Here is an 18,783-nt window from a genome sequence, read left to right on the forward strand (position 1 = left end):
CCATTTATTAATAATACAAATACTATTGTATATTGTAAAGACGTTAATTAATACATTAATACGAATTTTGCGACAAAACATACGTGTACTAGTAAGAATCGACTCAGATATAGTACCTTAATAATGGCAATATGTATATATTTACAACTACAATTCTATTTGTTTTTACACAATATTTAGTGTGCAAATTTTATTATTTAGAATCATTATTATTATCATCATTATTATTATTATTATTATTATTAATATTATTATTATTATTATTATAATTATCATTGTGTCATCATCATTATTAATATCATTATTATTGCGTAGGCTATGTTGGACACCATATGTCATAAACAGGTTTTACGAATCGACAGCAGGCTAAGCAGACAAACGGTAATGAAATGAACCGGTTCCTATATATTAAAACTGTATATAACGGACACGTTTAGCATAACGTTTTCATTATTATACAGATCGCATCCAATAATTGTATAAAATTGGTTTCCCTGAATCCTTTACTGAAACTAATAATTTCTTTATCAAAAGAATATGTAATAAACCCGTTCATTTAGTGCACCTCTTTATAACAGGCTGTTATATAATTAATAGCACTAGTATCAATGACTGTAAAACACATTGATATAATGTAGCTTTTTATAATAGGCGCTATTAATAGTTAATGTTATTTTATGTGCAGACATAAAGGTATATGCATTTACTACGCATATGCATGAACATATTAGTAATATCTGAGTTTTCACCTATACGTGATCATATAATATTATACGAAACATGATTACAGATTTATTAAAATATTGTCAAAATAATGTCTTCTTTTATAATATTTCCGAGTTAATATCTACAAAATCTGGTATTTTAATATATATATGTATATGTATATATATATATATATGTAAGTTATAAACAAGTTATTATACAAATTATTTATAATTATATATAATTTAAGAAAGTTTTTTATCCAACTTTTTAAAATTCGTCTTTAATATAATATATTCACAATTACCTTTGTCCATTTCAATATAATGAAGTCCTCGATAGAATAAAATTACAACGTAAAAATGATATACTCTATTTCATCAAGGAAATCGAAATGTAAGAAGAAAATGATTTCAACTAACAAGTAGAAACTAACGCTTCCTGTTACAAAATGTTGAATGTATATGTTGATATTTATAATATACCAAGCTCCATCTTCGCACCCACACCGTTTCAGACCGTTTTAAAAATTAACGTTTCGGTAACGAAAGCTACAGTTTAAAACAACTTATTAAAACAGGGACACTGACTAAATATAAGGCAATCTATGTATACACAATTACCGTAACATTTAATAGTACACACATATGTACCTTTATAACAGTAATGTGTTAAAGTAGTATACAGTGCATATAGTTTAATGATATATTTTTAGTTTTATGTGTAAATAGGGAGAAAACCTAAATGATATATTTTTAGTTTTATGTATAAATATAGAAGAAAAAAAACCTAAATACATTGCATATCAGTCAGTCAGTCTGTCTGTCGGTCTGTCTGCCTGTCCAAGAATGTTACTGTTAGTATGCCCCTCTCTGGGTATGTATGTCTGTCTGTCTGTCCGTCTCTCAGTCAGTCCGTGTCTTTGTACGTCTGTCTTTGTATGTATACTAAACACCAAACGAAACGCGAATATTAATTTAGTTTGATTTAAAACTTCCAGTTTGAACCTTCTCAGATTTTGAGTCTGTTAAAATCATCAGTTTTTTTAACATCACAGTTCCGTTTTACTAGTCTATTTATCAAATTAATTATATCATTCTCATATTAGTAATATCTGAGTTTTCACCTATACGTCATCATATAATTTTATACGAAATATTATTACATATTATCATTCGATCTCTCTCTCTCTCTCTCTCTCTCTCTCTCTCTCTCTCTCTCTCTCTCTCTCTCTCTCTCTCTCTCTCTCTCTCTCTCTCTATATATATATATATATATATATATATATATATATATATAGATATATATATCGAATGATAATATGGCCGTAAAATATTTGTATGTCTTTTTTTGTTCGGTATATGTCTGTGTGTCTGGGTTTTTTTTATCTGTCTGTCTGTCTAATTAAAAATACTCACCACCACAATCCAATGATGTTCGTAGGGAACATCAAATAGAAATACAGACATACAAGAACACCTTGTATTCTCATTGTTCTTAAACCTCTTCAGGTGAATTGTTGTGATGGAAAAATGTACACAAAGAAACCAGATATATTTACTTCGGGGAATGAGACTCCAGTGTTGATTCAAGAAAAAACAAAGAGATTTCCGAACGAAAGAAACAAGCAATCTCCGCCGAATAGTAACACACGTAAAACAGCAACACACGTCGTTAATTTCGTCTTCTGTTTTCGTTTAAACGTGGGTGTGTAATTTATAAATCATGAAATTCGCCTCTCACATTTTTTTCCAAAAAGCTATGTCGAAATACCATCATTATTTCTTTCAACAGCGGTTGCAACGGATTCCTTAATTTTCCTTTTATTTTTATTTATTTATTTATTTTATTTTCGCACAAACACAAAATATATATTCCAATGCACTTCCGTAATCGACGAAAAAAACATTTCTCTCTTTACAAGCAACGAAACAATGTGGGGTTTTTTTTTCAGTAAAAATGAGAACTTGTTGTACTTTAAGAATAATAAACTGATAATTTTCTTGTACTATTTAAACACACAATATTCAAGAATTCTTCCAGCAGATTAATTTCTTTGCTTTTCAGGATATCATCCCTCCTTTTTGTGTTTTTCGTATATGACAGAATAATTGTGAACAAATGAATATATCCGGAAAATAACTTTAGTTTCAGTGGTTCAATCCCGTCGCAATTTTCACCTCTTGGCTATAAGTGGTTTCCTATTTCTCTCACTGTATAGCAATAAACCTCCACACGCCTTCCGATCACAATTGCTTGAGCATATGTAGTCCTGGAAAAAGACACTCCTCTCTGTCACGTCCTTGAAGAAATCTTCATCATAAAAGATAAAAAAAATCATTTCACGAGAAGATTCCATCAAATCTCACTTGCGGCAAAGTCGTAAAGGTGTCTTAATTTGCATCCCACTGGAAACGGTTCGTGTTTAATTTCTCCTGGATTACAATTCAAACGTGGGTAATAATTTTTTTTCCGGAAAAGTCGTTTTCCAGTGTGATTTGTTCCTAAAAAATAGGTTGACGGCGGGTGGGGCATCGTACAATCTTTCTCGGGTGACTTGCATTGGACCCCCACGACCGAGCACAGACATACGTCAATAGTTTTGTGCGGGATTGTTATTTTATGCAGGGCTGTAACAACATCTCGAAAAGGACTCTCAACGGTTTATAATTTCCAACTCATCCGACTGGAAAATATCAGCGTTCTGAAAAAAATAAAATAAATAAAATAAAACAAAATAAAATAAAATAAATAAACTAACAATATTTAATTTCATAGCATATAATATAGTCACACATAATTATTTCTCTATTAAACTCGCGTATGTAAGCATACGTACAAAAAAAAAAGCCAGGCGCTTCTCATATAGCCACCACCCCCAAATACCCACCACCACCCCCTCTAAAATTACGACGTCTCACTGACAAGTTAATATACGATCCAATATGAAAGAAATAGTTAGAAACCACAACTCTTCGCTTCAGTGACGGACCAGACAACACGCACGGACTCGAGTCAATAATTTAAATCGGTTTGAATAGACGTTGCTCTCTCATCATAAGGCCAAGAAAGTGGTCTTTGCAGGCTATTGCTTTCACACAATGCCCTCCCGAAGAAAAGCCGTGTCACCTGAACATTAAACGATAGCGAGAACCCACCTGTGAGCCGAGCTCATGGCTGTGTGTGTTGTATGTTCCTGGCCCAGCTTTTCTTCATTGGCGATGAAGCGCATTGCGAACGCAGCCCGAGATTGAAGAAAGTAAAGTATTTACTACTCTAGCGCTTCGCCGCCGCTCGCCCCTGGGCTGTGCGTAACGATGGTGTGATAAAACACTTGTCCATAAAGACCACATATATAGTCACTTTTTCTTTACCTCGCAAAAAAGTTTCTTTTTTTTAAAGTAGAGTTGATTGAGAGTTGTGGTATTGTTTTCTGTTTTATTTATTGTCTAATATTGTAGATTAATCTAATAATTAAAATTAAGAATAAAAAATTAAGGGAAGAAAAAAAAAAAAAAAAAGAAAATGAAAAAATAAACCCACCAGTCATTACAAAATGGCTATATTTAATAAAATTCAGTATGTTTTATTACAAACCTATTTCACAATAATCGCTCATTGATATCAATAAAATCAGTGCATTACCCAAGCAAAATTAGTAGGGGCAGTAAACACCAAGGGGATAAAACGTTTTAAAAATTAAAGCAGCTACCAGAAAACGTCTATAGAATTTCTTTTTTACAAAATAGTTACATTTAAAATTCTGTATTCATTTTTTTTTTTTTTTTTTTTTTTTTTTTTTTTTAACCACACATTAATATCGACAAAATCAGGGCCTAGCCAAGACACAATAGGTAGGGGCAGTAAAAATAAAACCAGGGAAGACCAACAAAGAACCTGTCCCAGGTGGACAAAAAGATACTGTAAAACTAAACAATGCACTTGTTGTATTGTTTTGGATAGGAGGGAGGGGAAATAACTGACATCGTTTCTTGCTGCCTAGATACGGATCCGAAAGAATCAGTGGCGATAAAAAAAAAATTCAAATTTGTGCCCAGTAATATAAGGTTTATTCCAGGTAGACAAAAGAACACTTTTAACCCAATAAGTATACTTTGGGGGGGGGGGGGGGGGGGGGGGGGTGAGGTATTGGAACAACGACCCCTTTATCTTTGCCACTAGATAAAAAAGTAAAATTTGTTTTATTTAACGACGCCTAGAGCACATTGATTTTGTTATCTTATCATCGGCTATTGGACGTCAAACATATGGTCATTCTGAGACTGTTTTAGAGGAAACCCGCTGTCGCCGCATAGGCTACTCTTTTACGACAGGCAGCAAGGGATCTTTTATTTGCGCTTCCCACAGGCAAGGTATCACAAATCATGGCCTTTGTTGAACCAGTTATGGATCACTGGTCGGTGCAAATGGTTTACACCTACCCATTGAGCCTTGCGAAGCACTCACTGAGGGTTTGGAGTCGGTATCTGGATTTAAAATCCCATGCCTCGATTGGGATCCGAACCCAATACCTACCAACCTATAGACCGATGGCCTAACTACGACGCCACCCAGGCCGGTCTTGCCACTAGGTATGGCCTGCAAATTGAACATCTGTGAAGTTGGTAAGACCTCTTATATGTGTTAGCCATGTTTTTTTTACTTTCCCTCCCTGTTTAATAAATGAAAATAAAAAAGACCATTATGGATACCAATCAGACCAGTGACGTATTAGATCAATATACCAAATATTTGTTTATTTAAGATAGTATAACCACAAAATAGTAATATTACTTACAAAGGAAGGTTGTATAATGTACTTTACAAAAATGCATTTGTAAACACGAATGATTTCTGTAAGTTTGGTATGGGGGCATTAAATTATATTGGCTTCAAATTTATATTACTCTTTAAAATAGGTAAACAAGTCTTACTGTTTTAAATTCGACTCTAATGTATTATGATGTTATTCTTGATTGTTTTATCAAATAATATATATATATATATATTTTTAATAGAACTGTAAATTTCTGAAGAACCAAAATGGTTATACATTTTCATTTCCAATTATAAAACAGTTTTTATAATTATTGTTATTATTGTTACTATCATCATCGTCGTCATCATCATCATCATCAACATCATCATCATCATCATCATCATCATCACCATCATCATCATCATCGTTGTCGTCATCATCATCATCATCATCACCGTCGTCATCATCATTATCACCGTCGTCATCATCATTATCATCATCATCATCCTCGTCGTCATCATCATCATCATCATCATGACATGTAGTGTAATAATAATGACAGTAATATGAAAATTAATCTGATTATATTAATATAACGATTACTATAGCATGCATTATTGTATCTAACAACAACAACAACAAAATTATTTGTCCATCAAAAATTGCTGAGCGTCCCCTCCAACCCACAAGTATCGGGGTCCCTGCCAAAGACTGTTACCGTGTATTTTGAACTTATGTCCCTTTGCTGTGTTCAACGTCACTCATTAAAAACTAAGTGCATTATAGAAAAATGCTGTAAAAATAGCATTAGCCTTCTAATATGACATCTCAAGGCATTAACCAACATCAGAAAGCCTCGCTGGTTGAAGCATAGTCCGTGGTGTCATATCTGCTGTAAAGTGCATATAAGAAGAAAAAGTGCTTATAAGAGTCCTGCTAGGGAAAATGTGGAGAGTTTTCTTTAGGAGTGTGTGTCAGAATTATTAAAGGTGCTATTAATAAGAAAAACGTTGCGGGTTTCTTGTCTAAGTTTATGTGTTAAATTACCAAATTTTGGACATAGCCTTTGATTAATAATTCAATGTGCTTTAGAGGTGTCATTAAACAAATAAACAAATGTTAGGGTTTTTTGTTGTTTTGTTTTGTTTTTCTTTTGTAATGTTCTTGCATTATAGAATAGGTTAGTTCCAGTTGATTAAAGAATATATTATTATTAATAAAAATGAAAAGCCGCCGCCGGCCAACGTAATTTGTTTTTTGACATGGCCTTGTGTTTTATAGTTACATATATTACTGTTTTCTTAAAGTGGAAACATTACTTTTGCTCACGCAAAACAGAAATAATATTACGGCTTTAAAGTGTCGACGTTTTAAAATCCAACATCATTTATTCACATAAAACGATAACACATAACGTGTCTCTACCATTAAAGATACTTTGTCCTCAAACGCAACACAGCCTCTATGACGTGTCTCTACCATTAAAGATACTTTGTCCTCAAACGCAACACAGCCTCTATGACGTGTCTCTACCATTAAAGATACTTTGTCCTTAAACGCAACACAGCCTCTATGACGTGTCTCTACCATTAAAGATACTTTGTCCTCAAACGCAACACAGCCTCTATGACGTGTCTCTACCATTAAAGATAATCTTTCCTTTTTCGAGAAAATTAACATACTCTGTGTGTTAAAATTTTTAAAACTTGTGTAAATTTATATACATTATTAACAAACAATGCGGTGCCTCCTAGCTATCATTTCATTTTCTGTTTATTTCTTTTGAACATTTAGTTGTTTATGTGCTTGGACCTTAATTGGATATAGACACGTAAAATACTTATATGTAAGAAAGTTGTTCATCAGTTTCTATCTATCTATCAATATATCTATGTATATCTGTCTGGCTGTCTGTATGTATGTCTGTCTGTCTGTCTATCTATCTATCTATATATATTTATCTGTTTTTTGACGTCGTCTAGACTATTTATTTTTATTGTTATATATGCTGAACTGATCTTTTATATATGTTAAACTGTTCTTTTCTTTAATAGAAGCCTTAACATTCTTGACGATTGTGAATCTGCAATTAGAATGTTCAGTTAAAGTTTGTTTTCTTTAATGACACCACTAGAGAACATTGATTTATTAATCATCGGCTATTGGATGTCAAACGTTTGGTAAATTTGAGAGGAAACCCGCGACTTTTTTTTCATTAGTAGCAAGGTACCTTTTATATGCACCACGCCACAGACAGGATAGCACATACCACGGTATTTGATATACCAGTTGTGGTGTACTGGCTGGAACCTGAAAAAGCGCAATAAGCCCATCGACATGGATCTATCCTATATCCGACCGCGCAACAAGCGACAGCTTTACAACTGGGCGACGTCCCACTCCCATCTTTGTAGAAGACTGACTCCAAAAGGTGTTACGAGACAGTCGTAAAAGTACGCAATAAGGACTCACTGCCATGCGGTTTGTCTATAGAGAGCTGATCTTGACCACAATATAACTCCGTCTTAGGAGGACTTAAACTTTATAGCGCAACTCTTAAAGGGACATTCCTGAGTTTGCTTCACTTTTTGACATGTTATCGACTAACAGAGACTTTTTAACGATTGCAATTACATATCAATTTTTTTTTTTGCATAAAAATATTAGTGGCTGTATATTAAACGTGTTTCTGATCATTCTAATATTTGTACTACGTTAAATTTCATTTTGTTTCCTAAAATATAACTTTTTTCGTACGTACGAAATTATTTGAAGACAAAATCCAGTTTGAATATACAGACAAAATCCAGTTTGAATATACAGACATTGAATATACAGACACTGAGATTCTAAACAAGAAAATATATTTAATATGTAAGTTTAATCGTACAAATATTTTATTAATCGGAAACATCTTACAATGCAGTAAACTCAGGAATGTCCCTTTAAAAAAGCTTTCTAACTAAATGGACGTGTAAATGCTCACTCAGATACTAGTATGTATAGAATAATATTTAGACGAAGGAATTGTAAGCATTTTTACCAAAAAATATTCTAAAAATTATTTTAAGGGCGAATTACCGTTACTAGTTTGGGTCGGCTGTTTATTAATAGAAAATAACAACTGTGGCCATTCGCGGTTATTTCTATACATTGTTTGCACATACAAAAAACGAAATGTTTGCACGGGAATTACGGTAATCTAGGCTGGGGACGATTTAGCGATGTGTGAGAAAATCAGTGACTTTTCTGTTTTGGGACGAAAACACTAAAGCACGTTAATTAATTAATTAATTAATTAATTATCGGCTACTGGATGTCAAACATTTGGTAATTCTGACTCGTAGTCTTCAGAGTAAGGGAATGTTTTATTTATCGACGCACTCAACACATTTTATTTACGGTTATATGGCGTCAGACACAGCTACTGAGAGAGGAAACCCGCTGTCGCCACTTCACGGGCTACTCTTTTCGATTAGCAGCAAGGGATCTTTTATATGCACCATCCCACAGACAGGGTAGCACATAACACGACCTTTGTTACACCAGTTGTGAAGTACTGGCTGGAACGAGAAATAGCCCAATGGGACCACCAACGGGGATCGATCCTAGACCGGCCGCGCATCAAGCGAACGCTTTACTAGCCTTCAGAGGGTACCCGCTACATTTTTCCATTAGCAGCAAGGGATCTCCATATGGATTTGGGTTTATTTGGGGGAGGGGGGGGGGGGGTCATTGCTACCACTGGTATGTAAAATACCATAGTATGCGTTGTCCTGTCTGATGGTAAACCGCACTTAACAATACCTTAGCTACCAATGGAAAAAATGTACGGGTTTCCACTAAAGACCATGTATGAGAATTATCAAATGTTTGACGATAGACGATGATTAATTAATCTAGGTTTCTTCTGTTAGGCTTTCGGCGAGCATTAGCAGAAAGTGTCATGTATACAGTGGTCTGATACTGTTCCAGCCTGTGCCCTGTGACTGGTATATCAAAGGACATGGTATGTGCTATCCTGTTTGTGGGACAATGCATATTATAAAAATGTAACATAATAATGTTGCGGGTTTACTTTAACATGACTGCATATTTAGAAACCTTTTAATTTTACCATAAACATAAAGAGAAGAAAAGGGATACTGGTAGCACTGTTTTCTCTATAATGAAAGAGAACAGAATAGAATAGAACAGATGTTTAACGACACGCTAACACGAATTAATTAATTATCGGCTATTGGGTGTCAAACTATGATAAATGTAAACAGTAAATGATGAACCACATCAGATTAAAATTCAAAAGTTAAATTAAAACACCGTTTAAAGAACTGTGTAAAAATACAAAAGAGAAAAGAAAAGTGAGGTGCAAAATAATATTTAAAATGTGATATGAAATGGGGAAAAACAAAAACAAACAAACATAAAATAAAATAAAAATAAAACAAAACAGAACAAAGCCAAACCAACAACAAAAACCCTTCAGCTTTAGAAGTTGGTGATTTGTAGCTTACGGACATTCAAAAGGAGAGTTAAACTTACGGCGGAGTCAGAGGTTATGCCCACGACAGGCATGCTTGTCCAATTCTCTGATGGAACCGTGTCAAAAATGACCCACACCCACACACACAGACTGTTTTCTTTAACGACACCACTAGAGCACATTTAATCACTGACAACTGGATGTGAAACATTTGGTAATTCTGTCTCGCAATCTTTAGAGAAAACCCGCTAGAAATCATTCACGTGTACTTTCCCCTCAGGTATGACAACACATACCAGGACCTTTGATATTCCAGTCGTTAGGCACTGGATTTAAACGGAGATATTTTCATATGATATATGATAAATTACATTATGGGGTTTATATACGGAATATTAGCATTTATCGCGTTCCATTGTTTTGCTTACGAATGCCCTATAGGTAGTACTATACCAAATAACTTCCGGCTGGGTCAAAGTTCGAGGTGCACCCAACTTTTGATAGAGAAGTGAACACCACAAGTCCTGTGATTGGTTATAAATGTGAGTGTGTTGGTTGTAAAAAATAATAGTTTCATCTGGGTAAAATAAATGTGCAATTTTATTTCATCTAGTACCAATGTGTCAAGTAGCCTTGTGCTTGAAACATGTATGGGGTACCTGTAAAAAAAAGTACTCGAATTTTGTGCGAAACTAGGGTAGTCATAGACGCTACCTGTTATCTCAGAAACGAGCAGCTTGACCCCCATTTTTTTCTGATTCACTTTAAGTGTAAGGGGTGGTAGTATTTATATCCGTGGCGTTTATGTCGGTTGATACGTTGCAGGTAGGAGTTTTAGCCGCATATGTTACTATTGTCGTCTATGGGATTTGATTTGGTAGTATACACCCTTTAGATTCCAACAAAACGACAGTCCTGAGTTTGTTGTCATTGTTAACATGTTGTGTACTACCAGACACGTTTCAAGAACAACACCTTTTAATTAAATACATTTTCCAGCATACATTATCAGTGTCTGTATATTTAAATGTGTTTATGATCGCCCCAGTATTGTACTAGCTGAAACTTCATTTCGTTTTCCAATATATATATACTAGTACATATACTGAACAAAATAAGAAACTTCCGCTAACTTTGCTTGAACATAACTTGATGAAAACAAACCGGGGGAATAATTGTTATATATGCGTTTAAAGAGTGTTCCATGATGCATCGTTTGGTGCAAAAATCATGGCCATAGGTTAACAGAAACTGGGAGTGTGGTAGGGGTTAAAAAAACACCCACTTAATAACGGGTATGACCACCTCTTGAATTGACCACTGCAGTGCATCGCAGGCGCATAGAATTGACTAACGTGTTGATTTCTGCCTGTGGAATATTGTTCCATTCCTGAATGAGCGCTTAACGAAGTTCGTTGACGTTAGCGGGTGGGTTGGGACGACGCCTCAATCGTCTGTCCAGACTATCCCAGACATGCTCGATGGGGTTCAGATCAGGACTTTTAGCGGGCAAGTCATCAATGAAATCAATGTTATTTGTCCTAAGAAAATTTACAGTGTCTCTAGCTGTATGAGAGGTGGCATTATCATGCTGAAAAATCGAGATGTTGGCGTTGTTATGGAACAGAGGAATGACGTGATGAGCCAGAATGTCATCGCGGTAACGTTGAGCATTTAAATTGCCATCAACGACGGCTAGTGGTTAACGATAACCACGGACAATGGCTGTCCAGACCATGACACAACCCCCACCCCCGAAACGATCTCGTTCAAGAACACAACAGTCAGCATAGCGTTCGTTTCTCCTACGGTAGACGCGCACCCTGCCATCACCACGTTGTAAAGAAAATCGGGATTCATCCGAAAAAAGAACGGTATTCCAGCGTCGCCGTATCCAACGAGTGTGTACACGTGCCCAATTAAGATGATTTAGACGATGACGTTGCGTTAAAACGCATCCGACGTAAGGACGTCGTGCATGTAAACCGTTCTCCCGCAGACGATTACGAACAGTTTTCCCACTGATTCGGTTATTATGAAGCCCAGGTGTGTTAGCAGCAGTAGCAGTGACAGTTTGGAATCGATTGCGCAAATGCGTGTTCATGATATAGCGGTCTTGACAATGCCTTGTAACACGCGGACGTCCACGACGTGGCAAGTCGTTGGTGCTTCCTGTCGTTCGAAATCTTACGCGAAAATTTCGTATCGCTCGACTAGAACTCCGAACATGCCTTGCAACGTCTTCTGTCGACATGCCAGAATCAAGCATGCCAATCGCCCGTTCGCGTAAATTATTGGGTATTCTTGGCATACTAAAAATGTTACAATGTAAAAAACGTTAATTTGTTTACACATTTTGAAGCGTTTTCGTTCACTTGACAACAATGTCAGTAAGACAAGTAAAACAAATTGACCGAATACTACACGGGACATGTCGAACCATGCATGCACGTGCAAATTAAATTTCATGTTGTCGACGATTAACAGTGCAAAAATAATCAATAAAATTCATGAATCCTGATAATACAGCTCAAGGCTAATACTACCTATATAATTTCATTACACAATGAATTCTTTAACACAACAAATACTATATGTACAAATCGGAAGTTTCTTTTTTTGTTCAGTATATATATATATATATATATATATATATATATGTATATGTATATGTATATGTATATGTATATGTATATGTATATGTATATGTGTGTGTGTGTGTGTGTGTGTGTGTGTGTGTGTGTGTGTGTGTGTGTGTGTGTGTGTGTGTGTGTGTGTGTGTGTGTGTGTGTGTGTGTGTGTGTGTGTGTGTGTGTATGTGTGTGTGTGTGTGTGTGTGTGTGTGTGTGTGTGTGTGTGTGTGTGTGTGTGTGTGTGTGTGTGTGTGTGTGTGTATATGTGTGTGTGTGTGTGTGTCTGTGTGTGTGTGTGTGTGTGTGTGTGTGTGTGTGTGTGTGTGTGTGTGTTTTCGTTCGTACGAAATTGTTGGGAGACCACATCCAGTTTGGGCTACATACAAATAATAGGACAACAAGAAAGACTGAATATACACACACCTATATTCTAAAGAAGAAACAATATTTAGTATGTAATTTTAGTCATTAAAATATTTTATTTGTCGGAACATCTTACAATGGCAGAAAACTCATCATGACTGTCCCTTTAACTGACGAGCGATTTGAGTACGGTATGTTTCTAAACAGCGCGTTGTAGAAACGAATCTAACGGGCGGTATTCTCTTATTGTACTCATGCTTAAAGGGACAGACCCTAGTTTTTAAACACTGCAACATAGAGCCATTTAAGTTCACTGAAATCAAACATTACTTATATTTTATTGTTTAGATTATTCATTTCTGTAGAGCCGAAGTGTTTCTGATCATCCTGGTGTTTGGTAGTACCAAACATTGCATTTTTCATATGTTTAAAAACGCACGTGCGTCTGAGAAGTAGCGGTTTATTGTTCGAGTTCTGGGCTATTTTTAAGGATATTTCATGTTTTAACATCAAAGACTTGTCTTTCACTCTATTGTAAGTTTATCCAAATGAGTTATAGGTTAGTAACTTAACTAAAATTAGTGTCCACTTTATACGGGTTAAAACTACGGTCTGCGCTTTTAACTCATATGAAAGAATCAGTTTTGGTGGTGATAATTTCATAGTTAGTTTGGCTTTGACATTTGGATTATCACCATGGAGCAGTCAAACAGATTTTGTTAAATCTGAATATTAAATAAATCACCGGATTCGACAGGAAGTTTGACATGTTTTAAATTTACTAACACTTCTTGGCATTTTTGATTGGCAGTTTGATAAAAACAAAAATGTTTCTAATTTAAATAAATAGTTGATACGTTTTGATGAGTTAAATGTATCCTGAAAGCGATGACATATCAAAGTATTCTACATTACTTTTCAATATAATCATCCTTGACCTCAATGCATTTGGCCCAGTAATCCTTTAAGCTAATGAACTAGTAACATAGAACTCTTCTGGCTAGCTCATCAACCACTATGGTTCCACCCTTAAAACCGGGTACGACGAAGGAAGGCTTTCAAATTGATGAACGGGTAATAATCACCAACGATAAAAACGGATGTTTAGTATGCAGAAGAAGGATAGTATGGATTATGAATTATATTTATTATGAATTGCTGTAGTTCTTGTATTAGCGGTGATTCTGTTGTTTGTTATTGTTTGTATTTGGGTGTTGTTTTAAATTTGAAAACAAAAAATTGCTGGGTTTTTGTAATTTTTACTGTTTGTTTGGTTTTTCAATACATTCAAGCGTTGATATGACAACAAAAAGTAAATTGTTGTTTGGAAATTTAAAAAAAAGGTATATATTCTGTTTTATGTACAATTTTTTTTTTTTTATCTGTTCACTAAATAGAGAAACCTACCTACTTTAAAATAATGATGTCTGCTTCATTGCTAATGAATGAAAGAAATGTTTTATTTAACGAAGCCCTCAACACATTTTATTTACGGTTATATGGCGTCAGACATATGGTTAAGGACCACACAGATGTTGAGAGAGGAAACCCGCTGTCTCCACTTCATGGGCTACTTTTTTCGATTAGCAGCAAGGAATCTTTTATACGCACCATCCCACAGACAGAATAGTACACACCAAGGTCTTTGTTACACCAGTTGTGGAGCACTGGCTGGAAGTAGATATAGCCCAATAGGTCCATCGACGGGGATCGATCCTGGACCGACCACGCATCAAGCGAACGCTTTACTACTGGGCTACATCCCGCCCCATTGCAAATGAGAATATATTCTATCTATTCATTATACTACTGAAAATTTGATTATTTATTAATATTCTAGTTGGAACTCAATGTATTGACTTAAAGGGACATTCCTGAGTTTGATGCATTGTAAGATGTTTTCGACTAATAAAATATTTCTACGATTAAACTTACATGTTAAATATATGTTCTTGTTTAGAATATCAGCGTCTGTATATTCAATGTGTTTTTGGTCGTCTTAATATTTGTAAGACGCCCAAACTGGATTTCGTCTTCATATAATTTCGTACGTACGAAAAAATATATTTTAGGAAATAAAACGAAATGTAACCCAGTACAAATATTAGAACGATCAGAAACATGTTTAATATACAGCCACTAATATTTTATGCAGGAAAATATATTTGATATTTAATTACATTCGTTAAAAAGTATCTGTTAGTCGATAACATTTTAAACATTGCAGCAAACTCAGGAATGTCCCTTTAATATTGTTAATTTGGAGTGGCAGTCTTCCTGTAGACGAAGCACGTGATAAACATTCATGGAAAACAATCATGAAATTTCCAAAATACCTTTTCGACTCTGGCTTATGCGGAGATACGGTTAAATACTTTATGCTATTGGACATTATGTTATTACATAGTGAAACCTCTCAAAACCGGATCCTCAGTAAACCGGAATTCCTTCAAAACCGGACGTTTTACACGGTCCCATGATTTGCGTATCTTTTAACACTAAAATTTACCCCTCTAATCCGGAAACCTCTCTAAACTGCACCGAACGAAATTATCCGGTCCCATTGTGTTCCTTTAAAGTCGCACGCCCTAGTTTCAGCCCGCGAAAATTAATTCTAATTTTGGTTAATCTACAAAACTGTAACACACTTAGATCACGTTTTTATAAAATAGAGTGAAAAAGCAGGTTTTATATCAATAAATACCTTGGGAATCCCCGTTACCCAATTACTTGAAATAATTTTGAAAGTTAGTATTCTGATGTTACCAGTAGATGTCGCTCGAAGCACAGAAATGTCTTATGTCACGACAAATTTCCCAGAGTGCACACAGACTTGGGGTGCGTTCCTTTCACCTCTCATGGGCATGTTCCAACTGTTCGGTCCTGGACAGCGAAAGGAATGAGTTTGGAACAGGAAGTTACTTTACCAACATGGGTGTTTTTGTTGAGGAAGTGGTTGCTGCAGCAATCATGGTACTTGAATCGGAATAAGACGACAATGGTAGTCCGTCACTGACCTTGTTGACTATACTACAGTGTTTGAAATAATAAACGTTATATATAAACCGCAATTAGCCTACATTTGCTATTCGGCACCGGGTACTAGTGGCTAACCTATTGTTATTAGCAATTAGATGCACCGTTTATTATTGGTAGTAGTAGTAGTAGTAGTAGTAGTAGTAGTAGTAGTAGCAGCAGCAGCAGCAGCAGCAGCAGCAGCAGCAGCAGCAGTAGCAGTAGTAGTAGTAGTAGTAGTAGTAGTAGTAGTAGTAGTAGTAGTACAGTCTGTAGGAAACCAGAGGTGGGGAGGCACTTCCCCTCCCCAGGACGAAAATGTAAGGTTTCTTTTGTCCTACTCTATTTAAAGGTAACAATATAGCTTGTGCCACCCCCCCCCCCCTCCCAAGGTTGTATCCCCTCTCCAGATATCGTAAGACTTAGCAAAATTATTGGTTTTAAGGGTTTGTAACGTTTTGTATTGAGATACTTACTTGTCTGAACTTCATTGTTAATGAAAATGTTCACGAACTGTAAAGAAAAACCTCACACATGAACGACAAGCAAACGACAACAAATCGGATGTTGATTGCGTGAATCGTGCACGAGAAAACAAACCGAACTAAAACGATAATGGTCACGTGGTATACCAACGTCTGTTACGTTGAAACGGGAAGATCCCCTATAAAAATAGATTAGACCTTGTCTGCTCAACGGTTTTTTCTCAGACGCGCGTGCGTTTTTGAGAAATACGAAAAATGCATTTTGTGGTATTACAAACACAAGTAGTACCAGGATTACCAAAAAACACTTCAGGTGAATGGAAATGTATATTCTAAATAATAAAATGTAAGTAAAGTGCAATTTTATTTGTGAGAAAATGGATTTAATAGCGAAAAACAAGGGCGTAATGGTTAACAACTATGGCGTGTCCCTTTGATGCAAATTTTTACCTTAGAAAACCGAACGGTCACACCGACGTCAATCATTACTGCCTTACTTATGCTTTGAATACCCACTCAGCCGATAACGTGATTGCGTACGCAGAGCTAATCACGTGTGCGCATACTCCAGTGTCACTGATGTGCAGTAGACAAATATCAATTAAGGCATTAACAGCTTTGATGTTTAATTAACTAAAGGAAACACGTGTACTCCCTTTATTCTGAGCTCGATTGTGACAAAGTTATATTAACTTACGAATTTGATTGACCTCCTTTTCATAGCCTACATGTATGTCTCACGATTACCGCAATGAACGGCAAAGCCCCTCTCCAGATATCGTAAGACTTAGCAAAATTATTGGTTTTAAGGGTTTGTAACGTTTTGTATTGAGATACTTACTTGTCTGAACTTTATTGTTAATGAAAATGTTCACGAACTGTAAAGAAAACCCCCAGAAATGAACGACAAGCAAATCGGACCGTGCACGAGAAAACAAACCGAACCAAAACTATGAATTTAATTAATTTTTTTTAATTAATTTTTTTTTTTTTTTTTTTTTATCTTTGCAAAGTTAATTTAACAAAATAAAGAGTAACCAAGAGTAAAATTGTTTGGCTTGGTTTGGTGGAAAATTTGTCAACGGTGTTTCATTTTATTATTTACTTTGGACATGTCGGAACGTCCAGCGAAACGCCGCCATGTTAAATTATTGCTTGATGATAAACTTAAAAGTGTACCTGTTTTTTGGCAGTTTTATTAGTTACTATATCAGTAGAGAACACCAACCAACAAACGGTTTATCTCAATACCGAAACTTCTGTAAACCGGATACTCCTCAAAACCGGACTTTTTCCTTGGTCCCATAGCTGTCCGGTTTTGAGGGGTTATGTTTTATATATGATTATGAATATTGATTATTGTCTGATGTTCATCTTGTTTAGGAAAGAAGAAAAAAATAAATGTTTTATTTTACGATGCACTCAAGGCATTTTATTTACGGATATATGGCGTGAGACATATGGTTAAATAGCACACAGATATTGAGAGAGGAAACTCTCTGTCGCCACTTCATGGGCTACTCTTTTCGATTAGCAGCAAGGGATCTTTTATATGCACCATCCCACAGACAGGGTAATGCATACCACGGCCTTTGATATACCAGTCGTGGTGCACTGGCTGGAACGAGAAATAGCCCAATGGGCCTACCGACGGGGATCGATCCCACACTGACCGCGAATCGAGCAAGCGCTGTACCACTGGGCCACGTCCTGCCACACTCTTGTTTAGTAGAGCCTGTTATGCAATCCTTTTGACTTTTTTTTATCAATAAACTATTTCAAAAGAAGATACGATTTGGATCACGGAAAACTGTTTTGCCGTTCACTTTTTGTGTACTTCAGAATTTATGGGAAATTAGGGTTTATTATTCTATAATAATAATTGTATAATACTAATATTATTGTATAATATTGGTTTTAATATGAAGAAAAAGGGTTAACGCTCGTGCCTTCCGGGAAAAATCGATTATGTAAAAACTTACGTCACAACAAATATACTGAACTAAACCTTTTATTGTCTAACTTAACATTGGTGGAACATATACACATATGTAGTTGCAGCCTCAATAAACTCCTAATTCATACACCAAAAACCGATTTACTAACAGCTATGGAATAGAATTAAAAAAAAGATTTGCAAAACAACCCCGTACAAGGCCTCAGATTACAGTTATCTTCTCATCCGGAAATTTGACCGCGCAAGTAGTCTGCTGTTTGACTGTGATTATTTCATGGCAGACAGCTATGAAGTAGCAACTATTTGACTGAAGTGACAGGGGATAGCATGTAGTTTGTAAACGTGTAACTTGTTGACATTGAAGACTTGTTTGTGGTAATTCC

General features: G+C 35.5%; 1 protein-coding gene and 1 long non-coding RNA gene across 2 annotated transcripts in view; one reads left to right on the top strand and one right to left on the bottom strand.

Moving 5' to 3' along the window:
* Nucleotides 1-2,378, bottom strand: part of LOC121387828 (protein Wnt-6-like) — a 39,842-nt gene extending 37,464 nt beyond the window's left edge. Inside the window, exon 1 of the mRNA XM_041519048.1 lies at nucleotides 2,124-2,378. Coding sequence (XP_041374982.1) covers nucleotides 2,124-2,197 — 74 coding nt within the window. The 5' untranslated portion in view covers nucleotides 2,198-2,378. The remainder of the gene's footprint in view (nucleotides 1-2,123) is intronic.
* Nucleotides 1-18,783, top strand: part of LOC121387829 — a 114,103-nt gene that overhangs the window by 20,496 nt on the left and 74,824 nt on the right. The gene's annotated exons all lie outside the window — the stretch shown is intronic.

Source organism: Gigantopelta aegis, chromosome 13, assembly GCF_016097555.1.
Source record: "Gigantopelta aegis isolate Gae_Host chromosome 13, Gae_host_genome, whole genome shotgun sequence".
NCBI classification, from domain to species: Eukaryota; Metazoa; Mollusca; class Gastropoda; order Neomphalida; family Peltospiridae; genus Gigantopelta; species Gigantopelta aegis.